At 46.7% G+C, this 27,193-nt stretch overlaps 1 protein-coding gene across 7 annotated transcripts in view; it reads left to right on the plus strand.

Moving 5' to 3' along the window:
- Nucleotides 1–27,193, plus strand: part of NAV2 (neuron navigator 2) — a 399,145-nt gene that overhangs the window by 262,609 nt on the left and 109,343 nt on the right. For all 7 annotated transcript variants that reach the window (XR_005021033.1, XM_036862156.1, XM_036862161.1 and 4 more), the window contains one exon: nucleotides 12,412–12,534. Coding sequence is in view for 6 of the 7 variants with exons in the window: in XM_036862156.1 (XP_036718051.1) it covers nucleotides 12,412–12,534 (123 nt within the window). In the remaining variant the exon portion in view is untranslated. The remainder of the gene's footprint in view (nucleotides 1–12,411; nucleotides 12,535–27,193) is intronic.

A 27,193-nucleotide genomic window follows, 5' to 3' on the forward strand; every position in this document is an offset into this window, starting at 1 on the left:
CCATGGGAGGGACCCAGGCATTATCTGGGGAATGCCAAGATGGAGGCTGGGCTGATTTTTCTTTTTTTTGGTGGCCCTTGGTTTGTGCAGGAAGCCTTTTCAATTTAGAATTTTGTTTTGATTTTAAGATTTTAAGAATTTCAGCATGCCCTCTTTTACCAGGATTATGCAGTGCAGCTTTTTGCGGGGAAGGGGTGGGACCCCAAAGAGGCAGCTGTGAGATCTGCCTGTCGTGGCTCAGGGCGGGGAGGGGCCCCGTCCCCACTCTCAGCCACAGTCTTGTTCCTTCCATGTGAATATATCCTGAGACACTTCTGTGACTGTACGACACATGTTTAGATGGCCTCACTTAATATGGAGGCCTGGTGCTTACGTAGTTCAAAATCTGAACTCTCCAGGAGGAAAATGGCTGGCTCCCATCCTCACAGAACTTTAACTCAGTGTTTTTCAGACTTAAAAAAAAAAAAGCAAAAACTCTCATATACCTTAATGTGAAGACATCACACTCTGAATTGGGGGGAGGGGGCATGTGAGAGTAAGAATAAGTGTGTCTTTAGAGAATTGCCGTCTCTTCAGTAGTTCCACGCGAACCAAAATTCTGTCAAACTTTATAGAATACCTTATAAAAAACATTGGGCCTTTTTAGTTGTTTGTTTAAAGTGGTAAATTTATAACATCAAATATGCTTTTCCAAACTCCTGCCCCACCCATGGAGAACTGGTGTTCTGGCTGCTTGGGTGCTGTTTCTGAAGGTGACCCAGTGCTCACGGACAAATGGAAAAGCACACAGGGTCAGGCATCCTATGTTGTCAGCTGTTGTGTCTACTGGGCTTGCCGGATTTAGTGGCAGGTAATTCGAGTATACTTGTGGTCACCCAATTTTGGCTTAATCCCTGTGCTTGAAAGCCAGAGGCCTATATACGTATTTCTTTGTGTTGGAAATACATTTATCGAATTCCATTTAGAATGAGTGCCCAGAATAATGATTTTCTTAATGAAAATGTTACCTAGTAGAAATTTAGCATCTAAGACCACACAGTGAATCCACTGTACATTTTAGATCCTTTGTATTGGTACACGTATGTCTGTGTGAACTGTCTAATTTCCTTGCCCCAACCCAAGGCTGCCTGGCAAACACCTTCTCATCCTTCAAGATGCCACTTGAGGGTTTCTTCCTCTAAGAAGCCTTTTCTGGCCCTTCTCCCTGCTCTGGCCCTTGCTGAGCCCCATGCAAACATTGACATGTCTGTTTCCCTCACCCAGACACTAAGCCCCTCAAGGTCAAGGACTGGATCTGATTCTTGTATCCCCAGCACCCAGGCCAGTGCCTGCCTGACAGCAGGGGCTACATAAATGTTTACTGAGCAAATGACACCACCTCAAAATGTGGACCATGTCTAGGGCAGCAGCCTGCATAGGGCTCTAGTGCGGTGCTTCCTGTAGCCTCCCAGCTGCTTCCAGAAATCTTTGCTGAGGTTGGGTGATGTCCCAAGGCCTGCTTTATGTCTCAGAAGGGGTTGCCCCCCAGTTACGTTAGTCACCTTCGTCCTCCACCTGTTCTCAGTACCCCTCGGCATTTCTTTGAGCCACAGTCTAGATAAGACAAAGTGAAACGTACATAAACCTAAACTCAAGTGCCAGCTGGCTTCTCCCCAGTTTGGAAGTGACCTGGTTATTACCTAGAGGTGTCTACATGGAACCAAAAGGGAAAGAGACTCTGGATGTCTGATTCCCACCGCTGGGAGCTCTAGTCATCTTGGAAAGGAAACACACAATCCTGAACGCCAGCACAAATTCCACCGACTCAAGGTGAAAAGTGAACTTGTGTCGTAGAGAACTTTAGGGGTCAGGGAGTCATGTCAGAAATCATGGGAATGATAAGGTGTAGCAGCAACCAGAAGATTGGCAAACGTGTCCAAGTGCATGAGAAGTGCCTGGGAGGACAGATTCTTTTGAAACAGAAGGTTATTTCAGGGTAAGGGCATCTAATTATGACACCCCCGCTGAGCCCCCCACCAATGACCCCCAGTACTCTGTATTCAGCATACCTGGCATTGCTCACTTATGTCCCTTCCCAGTCTGGGCTTCCACAGTTGGACTGTTCTGGGGCCTGTAGACCTGAAAGTCCACGCACAAGAGTTAACTGATATTTTAGAAGAAACTTAGAGTTCTAACAACTCTTATCAGGCCGTGATCTGAGATGGAGGGGCCATTAGGAATCAGGGATCGGGTACTTTTAACATGCATGTTGCCTCCTTAATACACAGGGCCAAGACTAGTTATTATAAGGATTTGAAAGTTAAGTTACTGTTACACTATAGTCACATTATGGTGACTTTTTAACTAACTCTTAGGGAAACTGAGGTCAGTCTAGCTCACAGTTCCTCCATCCAGCTCTCAAGACTTAAGCCAGCATTTCTGACAGCTTGATCCTGACTGCAAGAAAATTATTTAACCAAAAAAAAAAAACGAAAGACAGAAAAAGAAAATTACATGTCTGTTAAAAATACAGATTTGAGGGAAGGGATGAACAGGGGAGGACAGAACGTTTTTAGGGCAATAAAACGTTAGCTGTGTGATACTGTGACAGTGGATACATATCATTATGCATTTGTCAAAACCCATAGAGCTATACAGCACAGTGAACTGTAACGTAAGCTATGGACTTTGGTTAATAGTGTATCAATATTATTGATAATAATGTTAGTTATTAGTATCAAATAATTATTAGTATCAAATAATAATGTATCAATATTAGTTTATCAGTTTTGTTTTGTTTTTTTTTAAATTAATTTATTAATTTATTTATTTTTGGCTGTGTTGGGTCTTCGTTTCTGTGCGAGGGCTTTCTCTAGTTGCGGCAAGTGGGGGCCACTCTTCATCGCGGTGCGCGGGCCTCTCACTATCGCGGCCTCTCTTGTTGCGGAGCACAGGCTCCAGACGCGCAGGCTCAGTAGTTGTGGCTCACGGGCCCAGCTGCTCCGCGGCATGTGGGATCTTCCAGACCAGGGCTCGAACCCGTGTCCCCTGCATTGGCAGGTGGATTCTCAACCACTGCACCACCAGGGAAGCCCAGTTTATCAGTTTTAACAAATGTATCACACTGATGCAAGATGTTAATAGGGGAAACTGGTGGTAGGGGAGAAGGAGTTTAATGGAACTCTACTTTCCTCTGTGCAGTTTCTCTATAAACCTCAAATGCTTTTTTAAAAAAGGTCTATTTAGGGCTTCCCTGGTGGCGCAGTGGTTGAGAGTCTGCCTGCCAATGCAGGGGACACGGGTTCGAGCCCTGGTCTGGGAAGATCCCACGTGCCGCGGAGCAGCTGGGCCCGTGAGCCACAATTACTGAGCCTGCGCGTCTGGAGCCTGTGCTCCGCAAGGAGAGGCCGCGATAGTGAGAGGCCTGCGCACCGCGATGAAGAGTGGTCCCCGCTTGCCACAACTAGAGAAAGCCCTCGCACAGAAATGAAGACCCAACACAGCCATGAATAAATAAAAAAAAACAAATACTTAAAAAAAAAAAAAAAGGTCTATTTAAAACTGCAGGTTTGGGCCCCACTAATGGCATTCTGCATCTGTGAAGCTGGGGCCTTGGAGTCTGCATTTTTCTCGGTTCCCCAGATGATTCGGGTGTATTCTAAGGTTTGAGAATTCCTGGATATCAGTCAGTCTCCTTTCACCATCTGTTTCATTCCAAGAAAGAGCTTAAAGGGGCTTTGTCTAGAGAACCGTCTCCTGTGTGCTAGAATGTGTTTCATCTTTCAGTAGGTGGACAAAAAGCTTCCTGCTCATGCTAGAAATACTTGCTGCAATCCCACACTGACAGTTGAACCACAATAAAGAGAATTCAAGCCAGACCAAATTCCAGACATGGGGACTGTCAAATTTCCAAAGCGTGCAGCCTTTCTTCAGGAGGGTACCCTGCCAACACCCATTTTAAACAAGCATAGTTATGGGTTGTAATGAAAAATTTATATGTGTGTATTTATTTAAATAGGGGTCATAAATAGGGATAAATTGTTATAATCCCTGGCTCTCTATGTGACTGTGTATTTTATTAGTACAGTTATGGATTTTTTAAAATGTATGTATAGCATTGATATATGTATAGATCCGTAGGCAAGCTAAATCGAAATGCTCTGGTAATCAATGCTAGATGGAATTTTGTTAAACTTGTAAAAATCCACATTACATTTTGCAAAAGATGCAAGAACCATAGCAGCATGTTTCATCACCATGCAGGAATTTTCCCGCTAGTTCAGTCTCTCCTCTGCTAGTAGTTTGGTGGAGACAAACCCAAACCCACAGCAGTGGTGAGATTGAGTCTGTGTGCTAGAAGCCAGGGTGACTTGTGAGTTACAGCGATGCCATGTGCCAGTGCGAAGTCCGTTTACAGCAAAGACAAGCAAACACCTTGCTCTGCGGAAACTGTATATGTCGAAGGGACCAACTCAGCCAGGATCCACTTCTACCCTAACTCCGCAGAGGGGCCACTGACACAGGGCCTGGGCGGGGGTTGGGGGGGGTCCTGTGACCTGACTTGAACTGGATACACGTTTTATTCATACGAGAGATGGGTTTTATGGCTTTCACGGGTTTCTCTGAGGGGTCCACAACTTAAGAAGATTTAGGAATTTCTGCTTTAGATGGTGGTCTCTAAACTGCTTTTGGTTGCATCAGAAAGAGCTTGTTCCTCCATTAGACTCTGTATTTGTTTTTTAAACATACATATGCTTTGTGACTGAAACACTGTGCATAGTATAATACCTGCATACACGCAGGATTTACAAGGGACGTGATAAGAACTAAATATAAACAGAAGCATTTTGGTTTTCACCCCTGTGGGTCATCTTATGCTCCCCACTACAGAGACCACTGCCTGAGGTCACTGCTTTCCATTCTTTAATGCACATTAGAACGACGTGGGGACCGTGTTGAACTGCAGGGTCTGATTCAGGAGGTCTGGGACGCCGCAGCTCCAATAAGCTGCCAGCTGGTGCTGAAACTACTGGTTCAGCGGCAGGTAGAGGAAGAGGCAGGTGTTGGGTTTTGTGGCGTGACCCCTGCAGTGTGCCTTGCGTTCTCTTCCAGCAGCTTTGCAGCACCTAGCTTGCGGAAATAAAGTCTGTGGCACCACTTTCACCCAGTGAGGCTTAATGGGGCCCCCTGGGACCCTTTGACTCCTCCTTTCCTCAGGGCTCCCTTTTCCTGCTGTTACCTCTGTCTCCGTGGCCTGCTGGAGCTGAGCTCTTGCCTGACTTGCTTAGCAACGTCTTTGCACTGCTCCCCAGAGAGGCGTGCTCCGGTGACTAGGTAGCCAGGGTAGGCTCCAGACCTGCTGAGCCTGGATCGCTTCTGCAGGCTTGCCTTCCTGCTACACCAGGGTCGGAGCATTGAACCAAGGTTTCCCCAGTCGTCTGACTCACTTCACAGCCAGGACTGACTCGGTGAGATGGAAATGAGATGCAGATGAGCCACAGACGGAGCTGGTGCCCCTTGAGCTGTGGATGCTCCCGGTTGGTGGCTCCTGGCCATTGAGGGAACTTGCCTGCAGTGAAAGTGACATCTATTTGCCATAGCCCTGTTCTGTGCTCTGAGCCCAGGTGGCTCATGGTATGGCCTTGGGTGGCTGCTCCAGGATTCAGCGAAATAAGGGCAGATTTTGCTGGAAAGGAAAATTGAACTCTCATATCCTCCTAAAAAGAGCAAGATACCAGCTCGGGGATGTCCTGAAGAGCCAGCTGTCCTAGAGCACAGTGGGAAGCGGTGCTGATCGCTACCCCAACCCTGCGCCGAGCAGGAAGGTAGGAAACTGGTCCTGTAGGGGCACATCCCCCTCTCCCTCTGCCAGCAGAGTTATTGGAGGAGTTCCCCAAAAGACATGAACACCAAAGAAATGTTTCTTGATTATTTGTGTTGTCTAGTCTGGATTATTTATACCTGAAGTCCTATTATTGCAGGGAAACCTAATGAAGAAAGACATTGGAAACTTAGACTTTCTCTCTGAAGGCCGCTGTAAGTTTCATTTCATTGTGTGTCAGTTTGGGGTGGTCCATGATACAGAAGTAGCAACAACCTGTTCTTTGATTTTTAGATATTAAGGCTATGCAGTGGGTAGGGTCTTAGAATTGCTCTGTGATACGTTTCCGTACTTGTCATTGGAGGTGAGGGCAGCAGGGGGGTGGATTGGTAAATGAAATATGCCATATTTGCCTCAGATTTTGTGCCTAAAACCTGAGGGCAAAGCAGTTTCCAAGTGTTTCATTAGTAAAATTTTAAGTGTTCGCCTAAATTTTAGTGCTGCAGTCTTACTATTATAATTATTATTTTTGCTGGAGAGGAAAACTGAACTCTCACATCCTCCCAAAAAGAGCACTGAAAAGTTTAAAAATCTGTTTTTTTCCAACCATGTTTTTGCATTTCAAATGCATCTTCTCCCCTTAAGTCAAATGTAGCAGATTCTTTTTTGTCACTAAGATCAACTTTCTTCAAAAGGATGCAGGCAGCTTTGTTAGACTTGCTTGTCAGTTTGTCCTTCCATGACCCAGAGTGAAATTTATTCATCTGACTTCTAAGAGGCCCTAAACTAAAGGGATCCTTTTACGGGTTGGTCCAGAAACTCAATTTACATCCTAATAAACTTAGAATATAAATGTCAGGCCTATTGTAATGGAGTAGAAGAGCACTGTGAAAGCATTGGTTGTTTGGGGACTTGGGTGTTGGTGAAACTCAAATGCAAGGTCTTTTCATCCGCCCACATAACTTTATTTAACCTTATACAACGAGGTATGTGTTGATGTATATGTTCATATATTTATATTGATGTTGGAAAGGAATAGTTTTTAAATATGCAATTCTTTTATTCCATTTTTCTTTGCTACGTTCACATTTAAACCAAATGTGTGTCCCAGAAATACAGACAAGCTGACATTTCTTTGAAGAAAAGTAATCACTGAGGCTTGATTTTTTTTTTTTTTCTATCGGTATTGCTTTCATTTCTTGCCTCTGAGAGTTTTTAATTTTTTTATGCTGTGGTCTATTAGGAATACACTGAAATACATCAGTGTACATATTTTTCTCCCTTCCCATCCCCTCTCACCTCCCCCAGTTCTTGACAAAAGGTGATTCCCTTTGCGATCAGTGCGCGAGCCCGTTTGTATTCCTTATGCGCCAGGTTGGGAACTTTGGGAAGGAGGGGTCCTCTTTCCCTCCTTCTGAAGGTGACTCACAGAGCCAGTTTCACTTGTTCTACATTGTTGCCTCACTATGTACATTTAAAGAAGGAGAAGAGATCTGTTGACACCGTTGGACTCAGAATTTAGCGTATTTGTTCTGACAGGTCCTATGAGATTCCAAAGCTTTTTCATAGCTCCTGTCAGTTACACAGGATGCACCTATTTTGTTGAGAAAGTTCCTTGTCATAGGCTTTTTGCCTTCACAGGTCTCTTTTAGCTGGAGGGGTGGTGAGGTCTACCCTGCAAGTCTGGTCATTCCCCGAAGGTCTGGGGTGACTCAGACAGGATCCAGACAAGCGGCGTGTTCTGAAAAATCTACAGGAGATATCAGTGAGACAGTGCTCGCCAAAAATGGAGTGTTGAATGGGGGAGGTATCAAAAACCTGTTACTCACTAGCTTACTACCTTCATAGCTTCCCTGGCTTCCGGGCAAATGTCTCAGCCCAGCCTGGCCTCCCAGCCCTTCCTGACTGTGCCCCGGTCCCCTTGCAGTCAAGCTCCTGTCTTTGTTCCTGCTGCTCTGGCAACAGTGAACTACTTCCCATCCTCTTACCCTCCTCTCTGCTTTTGTACATGTCATCTATGTGCCTAGATGGATCCTCCTCCTTTGGCTGGCAAACTCCTATGCACCCTTCAAAGGCCAACTGTGACTCCTTCCCCTTTATGCGCAGAGCCTGTCATACATCCATCTGGAATACCGCTCATCCTGCAGTAGGAGAGTTACCTATTTACATATCTGAGACCCTTGTTGACTTTGAGCTTCACTAAGCAGGACAGGAATGAGACCTTTCTGTCTCTGTAATCCCAGCCTGGCACAGAGCATGTAATATTTGTGGAATTGAAAGGGGAGGAGGGACTGCAGAGTCACTGCTCAGAGATACGAGCCATCGCTGCTGCTGATAGTAACAGCAGCTAATCAATTTTAAGGGCTCCTGATATAGCAGGCTCTGGGCATTATACACACTGTCTCAGTCTACCCACCACGGCCCTGTGAAGTTAATGTGTAGTTTCACTCATCTTGCAGATGAGGAAACTGAAACTTGGAGAAATTACCCTCCAAAAGTGACAAAGCTGGGATTAGAACCCACCTACCTGTACTTGATCTTGACCTCAGTTTCATTGTCTTCATCTAAATAATAGAGATAAAAATAACACTTGATAAGACTCTTTTGAAGATGTCATGACTTATGTGAGGCACGTAGCACAGCACCCAGCAAGCATCAGTAACCATTAGTGTTTGCTAACGGTTTGTATTTGATGCACACGAGGGCCCTCAGCTAGCAAGGGGCAGGGGAGACTCTGAACCCCGGACTCGCTGACAAGTTAGAGCCATGCTCCTAACTCTGATGCTCGTGGGCCACCCCAGGGTGCCCCAGCCTTGAAAAGCAAGAAAAACACCCCACAGACACCCTGTCTCTTTAGCAGAGGCTCCCGCTCTCCATCCAGGAGCCTCTGGGGAAGCAGCGGAAGGGGGAGGCAGAGAACCCCCTCCACCCATCACTGCGGAACTCGGGAGGACAGTGTGGAAATTGTTCAGTTGCCTGGTGGCTTAGGACCCCAGCAAGCCAGCCTTAGGATATTACCAGCACCTCATTAGGCTCCAGCACTAATTATTTATTTCTCCACGGAGAAGGAAAGTGTGGCCCTGGTGCTCAGGGATTCGGTCCCTAGATCAGCTGGTTCCTTTCCTTCTGACCTCAGGCAAGTCACTGCATCTCCGCCCAATGGGAGCCTCTGATAAAGCTCCCAGAGATGGGGTGCAGCCATCCCTCCCAGCCTCCTGAGCCTTCAGGAACATAAGCCTTTTCACCTTCCAGGGCGAGGGCTGGTCTTTTAGATAAGCACACCAGTGACGGCTTCATCTCTAAAATGATGCTTCCTAAAGGGATGAACTGACAGCAGTCTATATTAATGCATTCAGTAGCCAATTCCTGTAGAAATTTGAGTTGAACCAAAAAATGTATGTTTTTCATTGAGACCAGAAGAGTTATTAAAAATATATACAGAGCTTTTTATAAACCAGACTACTCTATTTGGTGGATAATAATTTTAGAAATAAATACTTTAAGTTCTTGAGTGTGAGGCTGGTTCAAGTGACAGCTATCTCCAGTGCTGTGCTGTCTTGCAGTGAGAGGACATAGAATTTATTTTGAATATTAAAAAAAAATATGATTGAATATGTTTTTACAAATCTCTGGGAGAAGAGGTAAATTCCCTCTTTTCCTTAACCACCTCTGACTCCTCCCTCCCTCCTTCCCTCTCTTTCTTTCTCTCTCCCTCTCTCTCTCTCTCTCTCTCTCTCTCTCACACACACACACACACACACACACACACACACACACACACACAAAATGAATGAAAAAGATTTGTAAAGAAACTGGATCGTTGTCACATTGGTTACATTTGATTCTGGCTTTCAGTCTTTGGTGCATTTGAGAAGGCAGAGGATCCTGATTTATCCTTGACTTTCCCCTCCTCTCTGCCTAAACAAAATCAGAATTCCCAGCAGCAGTGGACACGCTAAGTTAGCACATCCAGTCCCGTCTCTCCAAGGCCCCCCACCTTCATCGGTGGTCAGTTTTTGACACCACCATCTTGCACCCGGTGTTAGTGGGCCTGGGGGCTGCAGCACATCTCAGCATTCAGTCTCTGGAATGCTCACCAGCCTCTGCCCTTGGCCTTCACAGAAAGCCAGGGCTGTGTATGTGTGGGCCTCCGTCTACATGCCCGGGTAAGTGTAATTGCCCAACCGTGTGTGTTGTTTCACCAGCAATAAGAATCCAGCAGGGAAATGAATGCTAAAATTAGTTTGTCCTTTGACAAGATCTCCCCAGTTGAAAAATTTTTGTTTATCTATATGGCTGAGCAGACTTTGCTAAAATCGAAATTAACTGCCTTGTTTAATGGTGCAGCAGATTGTGTTTTGAAGAGTTTTCACTGAAATCTCCTTGAAAGGACATTTACTCTAGAAAGTCTAGCCTCTGGCAGAGTTACTGCATTTTTCTGTAGGTGTTTTTTTTTCTTCTTCTTATGTTAATTGTGGGATGCACACATGGAGTCCACCACTGGACCCAGGGTCACTACGTCTTTTGGGTGAATGGGTGGGTGGGTGGATGGATGGGCAGATGGGTTGACTGACAGGTAGACAGTTTAATTGCCGTATGTCTTAGATGTCAAATTTGCTGACATATAAGAGGAAGAAGAGCCTGTAATTGGCTTCCTCCCAAAATGTTTTTTGCTGAACTTCACCCTATGGCTGTATCTTTGGGCTTCATTCAACAAAAGCAATATTTATTAAGCACTTAGTATGTGTTAGGCACATGGGATATAGATTTGAACAAAATAAAATAGTCTCTGCAATCAAGGAGTTCACTATCCAGCGTGGGGACCAAGCATCCAAAAGTCATTACACAAATAATTATTTAACTATAGCTGCAATCGCTGGGGTTTTTGGTTTTTCTTCTTTCTTTTTTCTTGAGGTATAAGTCAAATACCATAAAATTCACCATTTTAAAGTGTACAATTCGTTGGGTTTTAGTATATTCACAGGGTGGTTTTTATCTTACAGTTGAGTGAAAAAAACCAGTCTGTTGTGTTGTTTTGCTGGTGCACAAACAATCGGTTTGACTGACTTCAGCAGATTTTCCATTTTGCTGGCATTGTGATCATTAATGTCATAAACGGGGGATGAATGGGGCCATCAGAGAAGTCAATTCAGACATGGTATCCTGGAAGCTGCCCTAAGGGAGAGTTCTTCTGACCCAAAACAGAAGCTCTTTCTCACCCAAGATGGCTTCTGTGAGAACTTTCTTCTCTGACCCTAACTTGACCCTACTGGTTCTGGGAAACCTCCACAGCGTCCTGTAAGTCTGTTTTTCTAAGAATATATCCTAAGAAGTTCCTAAACTAGAGGTGGAAAAATCTCAAGGGTTGAGAACCCTCAGGATCTACGCCATATATTCTAAAGCCAAGATACCAAATGCAGTGAAACATTCCATGATGTAGCTCAGCTGACTGTTGCAGCAAAACAACCACTCATTCATTGGTCTTCTTACTTCCTATTATTTGACTTGAAATGCAAATCACTTGCAGTTTCAGATGCATTGCGGGTCTATCTGATAGGGCCCATGTGGGAATTTAAGGGATCCGAGTTTGGATTCTGGCTCTGCTCAAATTTTGCTTTGAATTCTTGTTCTCCTCTGGAGATGGGGGTGATGGCACAAGCAGTCTCCTTTGTGGGGTGTCGTGGAGGAGCAAAGGTACATGAAGTAAAGCTGCTTTGGACCTGAACTACCTCCTACTGGTAGCTAATCTTTCAGGAACTGGTCTGATTGGTAGATAGTCAGCCATCTATACAGAAAGTTTCAGGGGTCTCCCCTTCCCCCTGACAACACTGATTTCATCAGAAGATAGCTTTGTGGCATCACCAAGAGATCTAGAAAAGTAAAGGAGCATTACTGTTATTCAGAGAGTTTGGGACACCCGCCTTAAGACGTATCAGAGGTGAAATTTACCCTTGTAGCTACTTCAAGATGATGACTATCCTAATAACGTCTTCTGTTTATACGATCTTATACAAATTATAGAGCGCTGTGATATTCCTTATCTCACTAATTCTCATGTCCACCTTGTGATGCAGGAAGGCTGTGATATTCACACAGTTTAGATGAAAAACACAGGACTCAGAGAAGTGACTTGCCCATGACAAAGCTGGCTCTTGTATCCTCCATCTTTTCTTTCTTTTCCTCTTAAAAGCTTGCCTACTTTTTCCACTGCACTGTTCTATAACATTTTTCCCTATGATTTGCCGATGACTTGTCAGTTCCATTCACAGTACTTAGGTAAAACACCTGCTTGTATAACTGCTGACATTAAAAAGAATGTCATGAATGCATCTGACAGTTAATTTTATTTACTAGTTCCCTTCTGCTTCATAGATTCCTGTGAGTTTGGGTTAATTAAGCCGACTTATTTTTGCTAGCAAGCTGGTCATCCTTTGGGTTGAGTCAGCTGAGTTATCCCTGGGCTGTGATCGGTGACAGAGCCTTGGGAAAGCCTCAGTTCCTTCCCCCTTAGAGCACGGGATGGCCATGCAGGGCTTCTGGATATGAACCGCAAGATGGCACAGGACTTGCTCTTAACCATACATTTGCGTCATCCTCTTCTCCTTTCAAAGGTACATGACCGATGGTGGACTTGGCCTCTACACCCGCCGCCTGAACCGGCTCCCTGATGGGATGGCTGTGGTGCGGGAGACCCTGCAAAGAAACACCTCCCTGGGCCTCGGAGATGCTGACAGGTAAGCCTGCTCCACTTGGGGTTGCCCAGGTGTGGAGGTCATTCCAGAGGGGCCTGAGAAATGAGGGCGGTGATAGTGAGAGCGGATGGGTGCTACTTTAACCCACCAGAGAGGTTGGGAGGCCTTGAAGCTGGGCCTGGGATTAGGAGCTGGCACAGCAGGAGGGAGAGGGCTGCCGACCAGCTCTTGCGTCCTGCTTCTGGGTGGGATGGTGCTTCTGACAGCACGAACCCGGCGATCTCAGGCTGGGCAGTTTTTGGTGTTGTTTTGACTGTTGCTACTGCATCTTTATCAGTTCAGCAGGCCCTGGGGATCTGCTTGGCTTCCTCTGTTAGCCAGCTTTCTAGGTACTGCACCTTGGAAGGAACAGAGTCCCTGGTGATGCACAGAAGGTCTGTGTGTAGAAGAGAGCTCTCCTGGCCGTGGCTGAGCAGGCTTCCCCATAATTCTCCGGTTGCCTGGTGACAGGAGGCAAGGCTTAACCATGTAGCTTTATACACTGCATGCTGAGTGGTTGACATGACAGGACTTGACCGGTCTTCATTGCTTCAGAGACAAAAAGAGCTTCAGAAAACACTATAAGAAAGAAGAATATTTGGCCTCTAAGTTTCTAGTCTTTACTCTGACACAAACCAATTCTGTGACCATGAGCAATTTATTAAAGAAGGGGCTTGGACTGTATGATTTCCAAGATCCCTTCCAGCTCCGATGTGCTATATTTCTAGATTTCAGTACCCTTTAATGATCTGACTGTTGAAGGATTTTTCTGGCATACTTGACCTCTTTCCACATCTGGGTTGATGAGACATAACATGGAATTTTAAATTTATTTTTATTTATTTATTTTTGGCTGCATTGGGTCTTCGTTGCTGTGTGCGGGCTTTCTCTAGTTGTGGCGAGCGGGGGCTGCTCAGCAGTTGTGGCGCAGGGGCTTAGTTGCTCCGCGGCATGTGGGATCCTCCCGGGCCAGGGCTCGAACCTGTGTCCCTTGCATTGGCAGGCAGATTCTTAACCACAGCGCCACCAGGGAAGTCCCCATAACATGGAATTTTGATATGAGTGGTTTGAAATCACTGTGCCAAATATTTGTATCACAAGCCCAGCTTCTTACTATTCTCTTAGCAGGACATACTTTTTTTTTTTTTTTTTTTTGCTTGTTATTCCTGTTAGCTTTAATCACATGTTTAAATTAGAATCCTTGACTCTTAAAAACCTTAATTTCTAGTGAAAACTAGGAAGTAAGCAATTATGAACTGAGCAGGACATACTTTTTTACAGAGTGATATAACTTCTGTAGTTCTCTGGCTTCAGAGACATAGGGCAGCATTATTTTGAAGTTACCCCCAGAAATGGAATTTGCTGAAGAGGAATCCTCACCTTCTCTGGGGAAGACTTGGAAGCTTGGGCTGCTGTGGAGAGTGCTGAATTCGTTATCGGGAACTTGGCATCTGCCCAAGGCCCAGGCTCTGCCACCAACTCGACCATGTCCTTCTCCGAGTCTCCCCAGCATCCAAGGTGGTGATTGATACCAGAGAGGACAGAAGACTTTCTACTACGGTGCCAGCTCAAGTCAGCTTCTTTCCTGTAATTTTATTTAAAGTATTGGTTTGAAAATTCTATAGAAAGATGAACTGTTTGAGAACTGCTCTTTCTAAGGCTAAAACTCTCTATAACTAAAATCTTTAGAGTAAATATCAGCAAAAGAAAAATCAGTTGTTGTAACACCCCCACTGGAGATTTCACAATTTGCTAAATTATTTTGCTTATTTGCGTTCTCTTGTAAACATGGAGTTGCTTAGTAAATCTATTAGCATAAAGTGAAAGCCTTTTTCCCCTTGTAGCAAAAGCAGAGTCTGCAGTAGGCAATTTAATTTAATGCTTCATTGCAAGGTTAATGGAATGATCATAGATCACAGCTGAGCTTGTTCCTGCTTTTGGAGGTGGAGGATTTGGGCGGAGACTGGAAAGATGGGTGGCATTTGTTCTGTTGTTCCAGCTCAGCCCCTATGGTGGGACCAAGTAGACAACAGTGTCTCCTGGTTCTCTCCAAGCTGGAATTGCTCAGATGTGATCATTTAATAAGACTGAATGGATAACTGACCAACTTTTTTTTCTTTTTTTTTAATAAATTTATTTATTTATTTATTTTCGGCTGCATTGGGTCTTCGTTGCTGCACGTGGGCTTTCTCTAGTTGTGTCCAGAAGGGGCTACTCGTCATTGTGGTGCGTGGGCTTCTCATTGTGGTGGCTTCTCTTGTTGCGGAGCACAGGCTCTAGGCGCGTGGGCTTCAGTAGCTGTGGCACGAGGGCTCAGTAGTTGTGGCTTGCGGACTCTAGAGCACAGGCTCAGTAGTTGTGGCGCACGGGCTTAGTTGCTCCGTGGCATGTGGGATCTTCCCGGACCAGGGCTCGAACCCGTGTCCCCCGCATTGGCAGGCGGATTCTTAACCACTGAGCCACCAGGGAAGTCCCCTGACCAACTTGTAAAGAAAGAATTCAGGTGGCTTTAAAAAAAGGATTTAATAATGCTTACAAATTTTCTATTTTATATAAAAGTTTTGACCTGTAGGCAGTGAGATATTCTGCATTATTCTTGAATATGTTAAATTTCTTTACTCTCCAAAGTTAGTGTAAACAGACCATAAGAATTCTTTATCTTTGGCTAAGTTGAAATAGCAGTAGATTTGTTTCTTTCAAGTTCCTCATGTAAATCTCTTCCCAAAACTATATTCTACATAAGTGTGTCCCAAAGTGAGAGGCTAACATTAATAGTACGGGAAATAATTTTAGGTGGTAGACAGGGAAATACTTCTTTTTAACAATTACATTTTAATTGTAATTAAAAAAAAAAAAAAAACACCTTACAACTAACATCTCAAACCCATGAATTTACAAATATTGCTTAGGGTAAGGATAGTGTAGGCTTGGGATGATTTAACGTGAAATATCAAGGAAGAATATCACATATGGTGTGCAGATATATTAAAAAATAAAAAGTAGTATGCAAATGGCTGCAGGCTAGGTAATCCTGTTCTTACCCTTGAGTTGGAAATATGTGGTTTAAATAATTTAGACAAGTGAAAAAAAAATGCAGAGAACCCAGCACCTTTCCAGAATTCTTCTCTTTTAACCTGAAAAAAAGAGCTTATTTCCGTGAAGTTTTTTATAAAAAGACAGCCCAGTCCTTAAGGATTCACACACAAGCAGTAAACTACATGAGTTCTACAAAGGAAACAGGAAAAGTACTGAGAGATGATTTCTGATGAGCCCTCAGCAAAGGGAAGGCAAGCACAAGAAGGGCGGACCACCTCACAGTGCAAACAGGAACATCATTGACCTTGGCAGTGCAGCCCCGAAGGGCAGCTCTCCGGGGGAAGGCCCTAAAGGACGCCGACCCACCAGGCAGGCCGTGGCTGTTGGCGACGGGATGTAGCTGGGGTATCTTCAGGGTTATTAAAAGTAACTGATAGGAACGTGTACCTTCAGAGTCTGGAAAACAGAGACCATATCTGTTTGTGAGTCTCGTTATGTCACCAGCCAGCTTCTGAGAAATAATAAATGACGATCGTAAATTCAAGATGCCAAGTCTGTCCTTGATCTCCTGTCACTCTTTAGGGTTGCCACCCGTGGGCTCTAGTTTTTACCTGATAGTCATCAGGGGCAACTTTCAGCAAACTAGAGCCAGCTGTCTGAGAAGGGAGGATCAAAAGGGACAAACGGAGGTAGCTTATTACAAGCTGTTGCCCCAGATAACAGATAACTAAAGAGAGCTTTGGCATGGAGGTCTGTGGGCCGGCAGCCTGGGAGAAGGAAAGAAAACAACAAGGAGGGCCCAGGGGCTGGGCCCACAGTCGCATGGTTTGTGGAACTCCGGCTGGTTGCACGCACTGCTGTCTCCTCGGAACCCATCAGAAGTTCTTGAACTCCAGTGAGTTGAGTGTTTTCAAAGCTTAAAGGTCAGCTGTGGGAAAGTTTCCACTCTCAGGTCCCTTTCTTTGTCCCCCCAAAGCACCGCTGTGGCCCCTTCCGGCATCGTGCTTTAGCAGGCAGTGGGCTAAGACAGTTAGATGCTCCCCCGATGGTCATGTACGTGTCATTGAGAGCACGTGGAGGACAGAAGCCAGGCTTCTGTGCACATAGATGCCGAGGAGGACTTTGCATTACTTGGTAACTTTCTTCTCAACCATTAAAACGCTTATCGAACACCAGTTGCTTTTATTAATTTAGGTAGTAATAAAAATAGCAGAAAAACTAATGCCGCCTGTTAAAACGTCAGCCTGAGACTTGAACAAAATGAAAATTGCCCTCTGACATCACCAAACAGGAAGGAGAAACTATTTTGTTTTGTTTTGTTTTTCCCTTGTTACAAGATTTTCAGTGCCCTGCAAATTCTGCACATTTTAGGTATTGAGATGGCATTTCAGTTGGGCTTCAGTCATTGTATAAACTGGACTGTCTGCATTTGGGACCCAGGCCTTGGTGCTCGGAGCCGTCCCAGCTTCAGCTTGAACAGGGAGTCCCACAGTGTGAGGATGTAACTATGCAACCTGGTATTTGACCAGCCTGCCAAGCCAGGCCCTCCTTCCTCGGTGGGAGTGTCACAAGATCTCCAAGAGCCCAGGGCACTGCTTGGCTTTGTGATTTGTGTGGAACAACACGGCCTCCTGGCACCAAGCAGTGCATTCACAGATTCAGCCCCGACCTGGAGAAAGGAGTTGAATCCAGGCCAGAGCACCCCAGCCAGCAGATGCAATTGGTAGGAGCCTTCACCATGTGGTAGGTCCCCAACCCAGCTATTTCTTAGGCATCGCCCCTGCTGGGATATGCAGGCTAGAGGGAGCACAGATGGGAATGACTTCTCTCCTCGTCCTCCCTTCCAAGCCTGGGGTAAGGAGAACAGTGACCCCCCACAAAGATGTCCCCGACCGTATCCCCAGCACCTGTGAATATGTTACGCTACATGGCCAGGGGAATTAAGGTTGCTTATCAGCTGACGTTTAGATAGAGTGCCTTGGATTATCCAGGTGGGCCCAATGTAATCACAAGGTCCTTAAAAGTGGAAGAGGCAGGAGAGGGGGGCAGAGTGATGAGGTGTGAGAGGCACATCACCCGCCCTGGCTGGCTTTGCGGATGGAGGAAGGGGCCACAGCCAAGGAATGTGGGTGGCCTGTTTAAAAAGGAAAGGGCAAAGGAACAGATTCTGCTCCCCTCCAGCCTCCAGAAATGAATGTAGCCCTGCCGACACTGTGATTTCAGTCCATGAGACCCAATTCAGACTTCTGCCTCGAAGAACTGTAAGACAGTACATACTTACTGTTCTCACCCACCAAGTTTATTAGAATTTGTTACAGCAGCAATAGAAAACTAATACGCATCTTTACCAGAAAATAATAAAACACAAGGAGGAAAAGGGCAGGGTGGGAGGGATTGGGAGACTGGGGTTGACACATATACGTTATTGATACTATGTATAAAATAGACAACTGATGGGAACATACTGTACAGCACAGGGAACTCTACCTAATGCACTGTGGTAACCTAAGTGGGAGGGAAGTCCAAAAGGGAGGGGATATCTGTATGTGTATGGCTGGTTCATTTTGTTGTGCAGGGGAGGCTAACACAACATTGTAAAGCAACCATACTCCAGTAAAAGTTAATTTTAAAAAAAGAAAATAGCAAAAACAATCATAGTCGCTATTTCCTGATGGATCGCTATATACCAGGAACTGTGCCAAGCACCTTACAAACTTTGTGTCATTAATTCCTAACCCTGACCCTTTGAGAGGAGGTATTATCCTAGTTTCATAGGCTATGAGAGGGTTAGGTTACATCCACAGCTAACTGTCTATAGTGTCCAAGCTGGAATTGAAACCCAGGCCCACCAGACCCCCCCAGAGGCTGTAACCACCTGCCATACTGCCTGCTCAGGGAGCCCTCTGTGCAGGGATTCTTCCCTAGTTCCAGCCCGTATCTTGGTGTCATCTCGTTAATTGAGGCCCTACTCACTAAAAAGGTAAACAACGTCCAGATGCCTGGAAAGGCGAACTCCATCCTTAAGGGACAATGCAAAACAGTTTGCATTAAGAGGGAAGAGGGAATATTTCTTGACTCCTCTCCCTCCATCCCACACTTTTCTCACAGGGACACTGCAGATGGGCTGACCCTCATCCCTTATCCCATTGTGATTTCAGGCCTCAAGGAAAAGGCCTTTCTTACACAGTGCTGGGCCAGTTTACCCCTTAGCCTCCTTGCAGGTTTGGAGGAGGGATGCCTGTTTGTGGATTCTGACCTGCTGCCAACTTGGGTGGTTTGCTGGAGGAGGGGTCCACAATTTCAAGATCCCAGGCCAAGGCTGATCCTTCCTTTTAATGATCCCAGAAATCCAGGGCCCATAGAATCTGCTGAGATTCTGCAGTCATTTGAAGAATTCTCCCTGCTCCCGGCTTACCACTGTAGTCCCTGAGGCATTGCTGGAGTTTCTCTACCCAGAGTTTGGGGGTCTGCAGGCCTACTTGGCTGAGCCATGGTCTAAGGAGGGCTCCCCTAAAATGTTCCCTCCCTCCCCCTCGCTGTCTCCTCTCTGTGTCTTTTGAGCACTGTCATTTCCTAATCTTCCCACCTTCACCAAGGAAGCCAAGGGGGCGGGGTTTGCCCTTCTTTTATCACTAATCACACTTCATGCCATCTCTGGCTGCCAGTATTTGAGCCCTGTTTCCCTTGCATTCATGTGGTGGGAGTGCGGGACTGAAGATCTGTACCGCCCAGTGTAAGGACCCCCAGTGGGTTGTGGCCATGACAGTGTAAAATAAACCAAATTAAAAGTCAGCTTCTTAGTCACATGAGCCACATTCAAGTGCTCCCAGGTCCCACGTGATTTGGGGCCACCCTATTGGAGAATGCAGACACTCTTCAGTAGATAGAGAACATTTCATCACTGCAGCAAGTTCTTTTGGGCAGCGCTGATATAGACCAGCTCATTTCTATTTCAAAAGGCAGCTGTGGAGTAAAGAGAAGACATGGGATTTGCTGTAGAGGGACCCTAGGTCTAGTCAAAACTCCTGAGTTTCAGGGTTTTGTCTCTAAAATGAGGACAGTATTCACACGTGCCTCACAGGACTGTTGTGAGGCGGGCCCAAGGTGACGGTAGGGAAAGTGCTTTATAAAGTACGGAACAAAGATAAATACACTGATTATTCTTCGGCCTGCAAGCCATTCAGGGCAATCTGGCCTCTAGCCCTCTGCAGTTCTCTTACCTTTATATTAACTTAACTAATAGTTAAGCCCTCTTCTTTCCGTAAGAGCTTAGAGTAACTATGTATAGTAAAAGAACAATTGTAAATTAAAAGAATGAAACATTAGGACAGAAGGAAATGTAAGTTAGAATATGACATGTAGAAAAGGGAGAAAATTGAGAATACAGCTGTACATAAGGTCCTACATGGTTGCGTATTTGCGTGGTAATTCAGCATTGAGATTCCTACTGGACTAAGTGAAAATGAACTTTGCCTTCCTGACTGTTCCCATAATATTTTGTCTTCATCTTGCCTTGCTTGGCTCAATCAGTTGATCTCTCTCCCTCTCCCCCTCTCCCCCTCTCCCCCTCTCTCCCTCCCTCTCTCTCTCTCTCTCTCTCTCTCTCTCTCCCCTCTCTCCCTCCCCCCCTCTCCTCCCTTGCTCTCTCCCCTCCCTCTCTCCCCTCTCTCTCTCTCTCTCATCTCCTCCTCTCTCTCCCTCTCTCTCCCTCTCTCTCTCCGCCCTCCCTCTCCTCTCTCTCTCGCTCCCTCTCTCTCTCTCTCTCCTCTCGTCCTCTCTCTCATCCCCTCCTCTCTCCTCTCTCCCTCTCTCTCCCCCTCTCTCCCTCTCTCCCTCTCTCTCTCTCTCTCTCTCTCTCTCTCTCTCCCTCTCTCTCTCTCTCTTTCTCTCCCTTCCCCCCCGCCCCACCTCCACCCCTCTGTCACCCCCAGCCCTTCCCCTCTCTTCCTCTCTCATACTCCTGGCCTCCTCCTTCTCACTGCCTCATAACTGCCTATTATACCCACTAGTGCCCCCAAGCGTTTTCCTAGTCCTGCATTCCAGGGTTATACTCATTTTCTTCGAATAAGAAGATGCCTCTAGTACAGTGCCCAGCATCAATGATCTTCATTGTGTTTTTCCATCCCTTTCCGCTTTCTTCTCCTGCCCGTGTGTAGCAAGAGAACACAAAGGAGAGAGTGAAAGTCACTTTCATTTTAAAGCTCATAAAAGGAGCCTTAGAGGCAAACCTCTATTTCCGTGGTAACAGGCTAATAATTACTGCATTGGCCTTTCCCAAGGGCCTCTTTTCTGCCGGTACCACTGGCTTCCTTTTTAAGTAAGAGCGGCTGCTTGTGGAATGGGTGGGCAGAGGCCACCTGTGCTGAACGGGGAGCAGCGTTGACAGGAAGCAAACCATCTGCACCTTCAGCCACAAAGGAATTCTCCCAGGGGGTTGTAACAAGAAGAGAAAGAATGGTCTGTGGAGTATCATTTCTCATCCATGCAGTGTTTTCACTTAAATTAAAAAAAAAAAAGGCAGTAGAGTGGCCCCACGAGAACCCTCCACTCCCTTATGCTGCCCAACTTCATGGCTTTGTTCCAGGGCATGCCATAGGAGAAGCACAGCGGAGTGTGTGTACGTTAGGGGACAGGGAAGACAGTCACTCCCCCAAAGCACATTTTCCAAACGTGGTGCCTTTTCAATAGTTGCTTAAAGGTAATCTGAAGACTTGATGGTTGTCCAAAGTATGGATGAGAAGATATCTAGCAATACAGAAGCAAGAGTGACAGGTCAAAGAGAAACAACCATGTGCTTCCCTGGCGGTCCAGTGGTTAAGACTGCAGGCTTCCACTGCAGAGGGCGTGGGTTCGATCCCTGGTCGGGGAACTAAGATCCCATATGCCATGTGGCGTGGCCAAAAAAAAAAAAAAAAAAGACCAAAGGAGGAACCTTTTTCTGTGCTTCCTCCCCCAGAAACTTGAAGCATAGGCCCCCATCCCAAACTCAGAATCTGACTACGCCTGTGCCCTGGAACAGAAAATAACATCATGTGTTTTAATCCGAGTACCTGGGCCAGTGTTTGCATCAGTTACGACAGGCTAGGTTGTGCTGCATAACAAACAACTCCCAAAACCCACCCTCAGTATCTGGCCATTGCAGATCAGTGGGAAGCTACGTTGTACATCATTCTCACCCTAGGACCTGGGGTGCCAGAGAAGTGACTATTTAGAGCATTGATAATGTCCATGGCAAAGAGAAGACACACTGCCTCTTAAAGCTTCTGTCCAGGAATGGCCCCTGTAACTTCCACTCATTTGTAATTGGCCGAAGGAAGTCACAGGGGTACACTTAAATTCAGAGGTGAAGAGAAGTACATTTTTGCCAGGTGCCTCTGAGAACAAAATATGTGGAGAACTCCTTAGTGACTATCATTGTTTTATTACATACAAGTGGCAGCCTGAGCCTAATACTGCCCCCACCCCACCGCATTATGTAACCAACTCTGAATCATGCAGTTCATCACATATTCACTACATACCTATCAGACGCTGGGCACCATGGCGCCTAGTCTAACTGATGGCCTCGGTCGGGGATGGTGAGCCCGTAGATGAAGAACCCGCTGACTGAACTGGCTGAGGAATTTTAGACAATGCTATGGGTCAGTTGCATTTCAGCAAAGTATTTGGCCTGTATCTTGATATGTGACAGCTTATAGAAAATACTGATGACTATTTAATATTGACAGAGCATCTCCCATGCACCAGGCCCTGGGGATCCAAAGGTGAGTCAGGACATCGTCCCTGCTCCCTGCCCTCAGGAAGCTTACAGTCAAATTGAGGGGAGAGGAGCCTTAATAAGCCCTCATAACACCGTGTGCCAAGTGCCAAAGAGATTTGTGGGAACCGGAAGGACCAGGGGTAGCCCTGAGGGCTAAATGTCATCCTACATTGGGAACTTGTTGTTACTGTAGTGAAATGCAGGAGGTTTCTTTTCCTGTCAGTGATGATTTGAGAGATCCTTTAAAAATATTACCCAAGTGTCAAAATAGGCCTGCTTGTTTCATTATCCACTTGGGATTTTCCTTTTGTTTCCTTTAATATCCTTTGTCACGTTTGAAGAGCAGCCTAGCTGTGATTTCTGTGACTGAAATGCAGGAGCTGATGAAATAAGCCTGGTGTAGAAGGAGCCCTTACACCAGCTGTGGAGAAGTGTTCCTGGTTCAGTGTAGCCTTTAGGCTGGTCACGCTGGACAGCTGTGCCAGCCCAGTTTCCGTTCAAGGTTACCTTGCATGTAAATGTATTTTCCCAAGGCTGCCCCTCCGAAGAGAGGCTTACCATGCAAGGCTGGGGGAGAGAGCGCCCTTCAGAGTCACCAGCCGCAGCCCTCTCTCACTTTGCCAGTGAGGAAATCCAGGTCTGGGGAGATGGTTTGTGGTCCAGTGACTGCTCTGTCCTCCAGGCTTTGGGGAGCAAAGTCATCTCGGCGTGCGTTTGGAGAGCATGAACTCTGAGTAGCTGATGAAAGCGCACATTATCCCTTTGGTAAGGACAAATGCAGTCCATTCAGTAAGGGAGGGAGTGCACTAGGAATCAAGAGTCCTTGTCCTAGACCTGGTTCTGCCACCACTGAACATCTTGGGCAAGATGCTTCCCCTCCCCGAACCCTTCGTTCCTTCATCCGTGCAGTCAGATCTGCCGATGTTTAAGGTCCTTGAGTTCCTGGGACTCGGTGTTCTTATTTGTCATTTGAAGGACAGAGTTGCAGAATGACTCAGGACCGTGACTCATCCACACAGGGCAGGGACCCCATGAACCTTTCGGCTCTGATGATCTCGATGACAGGTGTCGTCGTGCGATGGCGTTTCTATTAGGAGCGCGGTGCTCGTCCAGGGCCCCTGGTGTGTGCAGACCCAGCAGGCTGAGGGGCCCCTCTTCTTCCAGAGGAGAGAAAGCCTCAAAGTCCATCCTTACTGCACTTCAAAGCGAAGCCACGAGGCACTTAGGGAGAGAGAGGCAGGTAGCAGTGTCGCTGATAGCAGGCACAGATGAATGCCCAGGGCTGAAGGACCGAATGAAATCTTGCAAAAGGGGAAGGCAGGGCAGACAGAGCTGTGACCGGGAGCGGTGGGTGTATGTACCTTTCTGACGCTTCGGAGAAAATCTATTACACGTGATAATGGATTTTGCTCTAACTTGGAGCTTCCCCAAAGTTATATTAGAAGTTGAAGCTCATGGGATTGTAGTCTTATTTTCATTGAGATAAAATTCCAAGTGACTGATAAGCAGTGAATTGTATTTACTTTGATTGGTGTTTTGACTCAGGATTTAATTAGATTTGGGAGGACATTGTTCCCTAAATCACCACTAGCAGCGGCCTCTGCCTGTCCAAAGGGGAGCGGGCGGCTTTGGGAATGAGCAGTGTCGGGGGCTTGGGGCGACTTCCCTACACTGTGATTTTTCATGCAGTTGGCAGGCTTTGTGCGGTACACCAGCGTCCTAGAGGGCAAAACTGGGAATGGGTTTATACAAGACCATGAGCTTTACGGATAAGGGAGCAGACTCTGAAAGGTGACATTCCTTCCCAAAGCCACAGTGCCATAAGGCGCAAAGTTAGGATTTGAATTCAGGTCTCTCTGGGCACAAAACCTTTGCTTTCCATCATCGTGCTTGCTCCCTCTTTGTTCAGAGGCTCAGTGCCATCCTTCCAGAAGGTGACCCTCACTGGGAGCTACATGAGTGATGGACGAGCATCTCCTTAGTGCTTTGCACCGGCTGAGGTGCTTGCAAAGGTGACAGCCTGGGGACCGCTGACCTTTGAGACAGTCCTCTTCCCAGCTCTCGTTTTTCCCATCTGGAGGCTGGGTCATAGGAATGCCAGAGACTGCGGCTCAAGCCAGGCTCTGCTGCTGCAGAGGGAACTCTAGCTCTTCCTTAAGAAGAATTTGAGGATGCTTCAAGCCGTAGGAGTCATATTTTCCTCTGTAGGAACATTTAACTTCTTCAGTGCCAGAACCTCCAGCAGAGGCTTCAGAGTTCCCTTTGTCCTGCTGGTCACACCTGGTGACCTTCAGGGTCTGTCTTCTCCGGGAGTGGCCTCTGCCATAGACCCCTATGGCTTTTGTGTCTTGGGACTTAAGGAAAAGGAGGCCGGCTTCGTGCGCTCCAGCTGCAGCCCTGTTGTTTTCCCTTGTCCGCTGCGCACTTTGATTTATCGCCCTCATTAATCCGTGGTGCTCAGTTCTGTAAAATTGCCTGAAATGAGATCTGAAGGGGGACTCTGACATTTTGAGGGATGTTGCAGGATTGTGTGGAGGAGATTAAATGGGGACTGAAGGAAATGAAGTGGTTACATGCCTCGGTGGGCTCAAAGCCCCTGACTCAAGGATTTCTGTCGTCTCCTCTCTCTTTAGCTTACGCTGAGATTTGGGGAGAGGCACTCACAACCCCTCTGGTGGCAAAATGAGGCTTAAAAAAAAAACAATCCTCCCTGGCTGCCTCTTTGGGCTTCTGAGACGTGGACCCGTGGGTAACCCACGAGGGTGCGGTAGTTGAAACCCTAGAGGAGACGTGCAGCAGAATCACAGGGCATCTTGGCTGGGCAGGACTCTCATGTGTTGTCTTGTACAGGGTACACAGGTGGCTGCGGAGGGTGAGTGCAGGGGCCACACTGGGTGTCCTGCCATCAGCCAGAAGCTGAGTGCCATGCAGGCAGATGCGGGTAGATCTCCAGGTACACTCTGCCTTGTTCTGTAGGAGCTCTTGCAGGGAGACGGGATCATTTTTCCATTGTCAGTGTGGGAGCAGCTCGTGAGAGCTCTGGGTACACCAGGGATGGAGGTCCCTTGGGAGGCTGTCTAAACTCCTCCATAGGACTCTCGGCAGTTTGCAATCTGTGGTCCTGGCCTCTGAGCCTCATTGTCAGCAACAGCTACTTTTCTAGGTATTGTCCTAAATGCTTTGCATATTTGCTCTAACCTCCCATGGGACCCAGTGAGGAGTTATCCCCACTTCACAGTTGAGAAGTCCTGGGTCAGTGGGTCTAAGTGACTTGCCCAGGGGCACGTGGGCAGTGAGTGGCAGAGCTCAGATTCCAACCTGGTCTGTCGGACTCCAAAAACATGTTCTCCCTGGGGTGCTGTGCTGCCCGCCTCTAAAAGAGGAGGGTGTGCCAGTGATGAGTAGTCTTTGATCCAGCTCTCTTCTAGAATAATCAGGAATAACCTCCTGGCTTCCCTTACCTCCGTAACCCCCCGCCACTCATGCTCCAGGACTGGCCCCAGCCCTGCCTTTCCTAGGAAGCCTCTTTGCCCTCTCCTCTCCTCCCCTAACCCCAGACAGGGTCCCCCGCGGGCCTCTCATCCATCCAGGGTCTCCCGGTAACCCGTGTTTTGCTCTCTGGTAGCATGTAGCATGCCTTTGGAGTTGTCTGCCTCCAGGTGTGGTCTCCCCTGCTAAACTAAAGGGAGGAACCGGAATGGTATCTTACTATACTCAGCATTCCTGGACTCTGCACGGGCCTGGCATATACAGTAGTAGATGTTTGCTGTATAATTAATTTACAGTATCCTAAGAATGATTAATAAGACTTGCTGAATATTTAGGTTTCCTCTCCTTTTCCATCCAGTCTATTGGCAAATCTTGGGTATAGTCCCTGCAAGTGATCTCTCACATCTCTCTGCTTCTCACTGTCTCTCATCTGCCATCACAGGGGTCCAGGCTGCCATCACCTCTCGTTGAGCTCCCACTGTGGCCTCCTGACCGGGCTCACTGTTTCCTCCATGGCCTTCGTGTGGTGCGTTCTCCACCCAGCAGCCATTGTGATCTTCTTAACACGTACATCAGATCTCCTCTGCCCCCTGCCCATAACTTTACCTCAGTGGATTTCCGCTGCACATAGAATAGAATCCATACTTCTTACCATGGTCTCCAGGGTAGGGCATGTTCTAGTCCCTGCCTGTCTCTCTGGCCTCACCTCATTCCACTTTCCCCTCCCCAACTCATGCCTTCCTCTAGGCCCTTGAACTTGCCAAATGTCTCCCTTCAGAACCTTTGCATGTGCTATTCCTTGTGCCTGGAATGTGCTTCTCCCACTTCCTCCTTTCTTTTCATAAGGCTGACTCATTCTCATCCTTCAGGAATCAACTCAGACATCTCACCCATCTCTCAGGGAAGGTCCCTGACCACTCTCTCTAATGGTCTCAGCTGTTAGTGTCTTCTGGAGCATCCAGTCTGATTTTTTCACATCCCTATTTGCATTTGCATTCATTTTTTTTTTTTTTTTTTTTTTTTTTTAGTTAATTTATCTATTTAATTTTGGCTGTGTTGGGTCTTCGTTTCTGTGCGAGAGCTTTCTCTAGTTGCGGCAAGCGGGGGCCACTCTTCATCGCGGTGCGCGGGCCTCTCATTGTCGCAGCCTCTCTTGTTGCGGAGCACAAGCTCCAGACGCGCAGGCTCAGTAGTTGCGGCTCACGGGCCTAGTTGCTCCGCGGTATGTGGGATCTTCCCAGACCAGGGCTTGAACCCGTGTCCCCTGCATTAGCAGGCAGATTCTCAACCACTGCGCCACCAGGGAAGCCCTGCATTCATTTTTATTTATTTGTCTGTTATGTCTTTCCACTAGACTGTAAGTATCAGTAAAACATA

Source organism: Balaenoptera musculus, chromosome 8 (genome assembly GCF_009873245.2).
Source record: "Balaenoptera musculus isolate JJ_BM4_2016_0621 chromosome 8, mBalMus1.pri.v3, whole genome shotgun sequence".
In the NCBI taxonomy this organism is placed as follows: domain Eukaryota; kingdom Metazoa; phylum Chordata; class Mammalia; order Artiodactyla; family Balaenopteridae; genus Balaenoptera; species Balaenoptera musculus.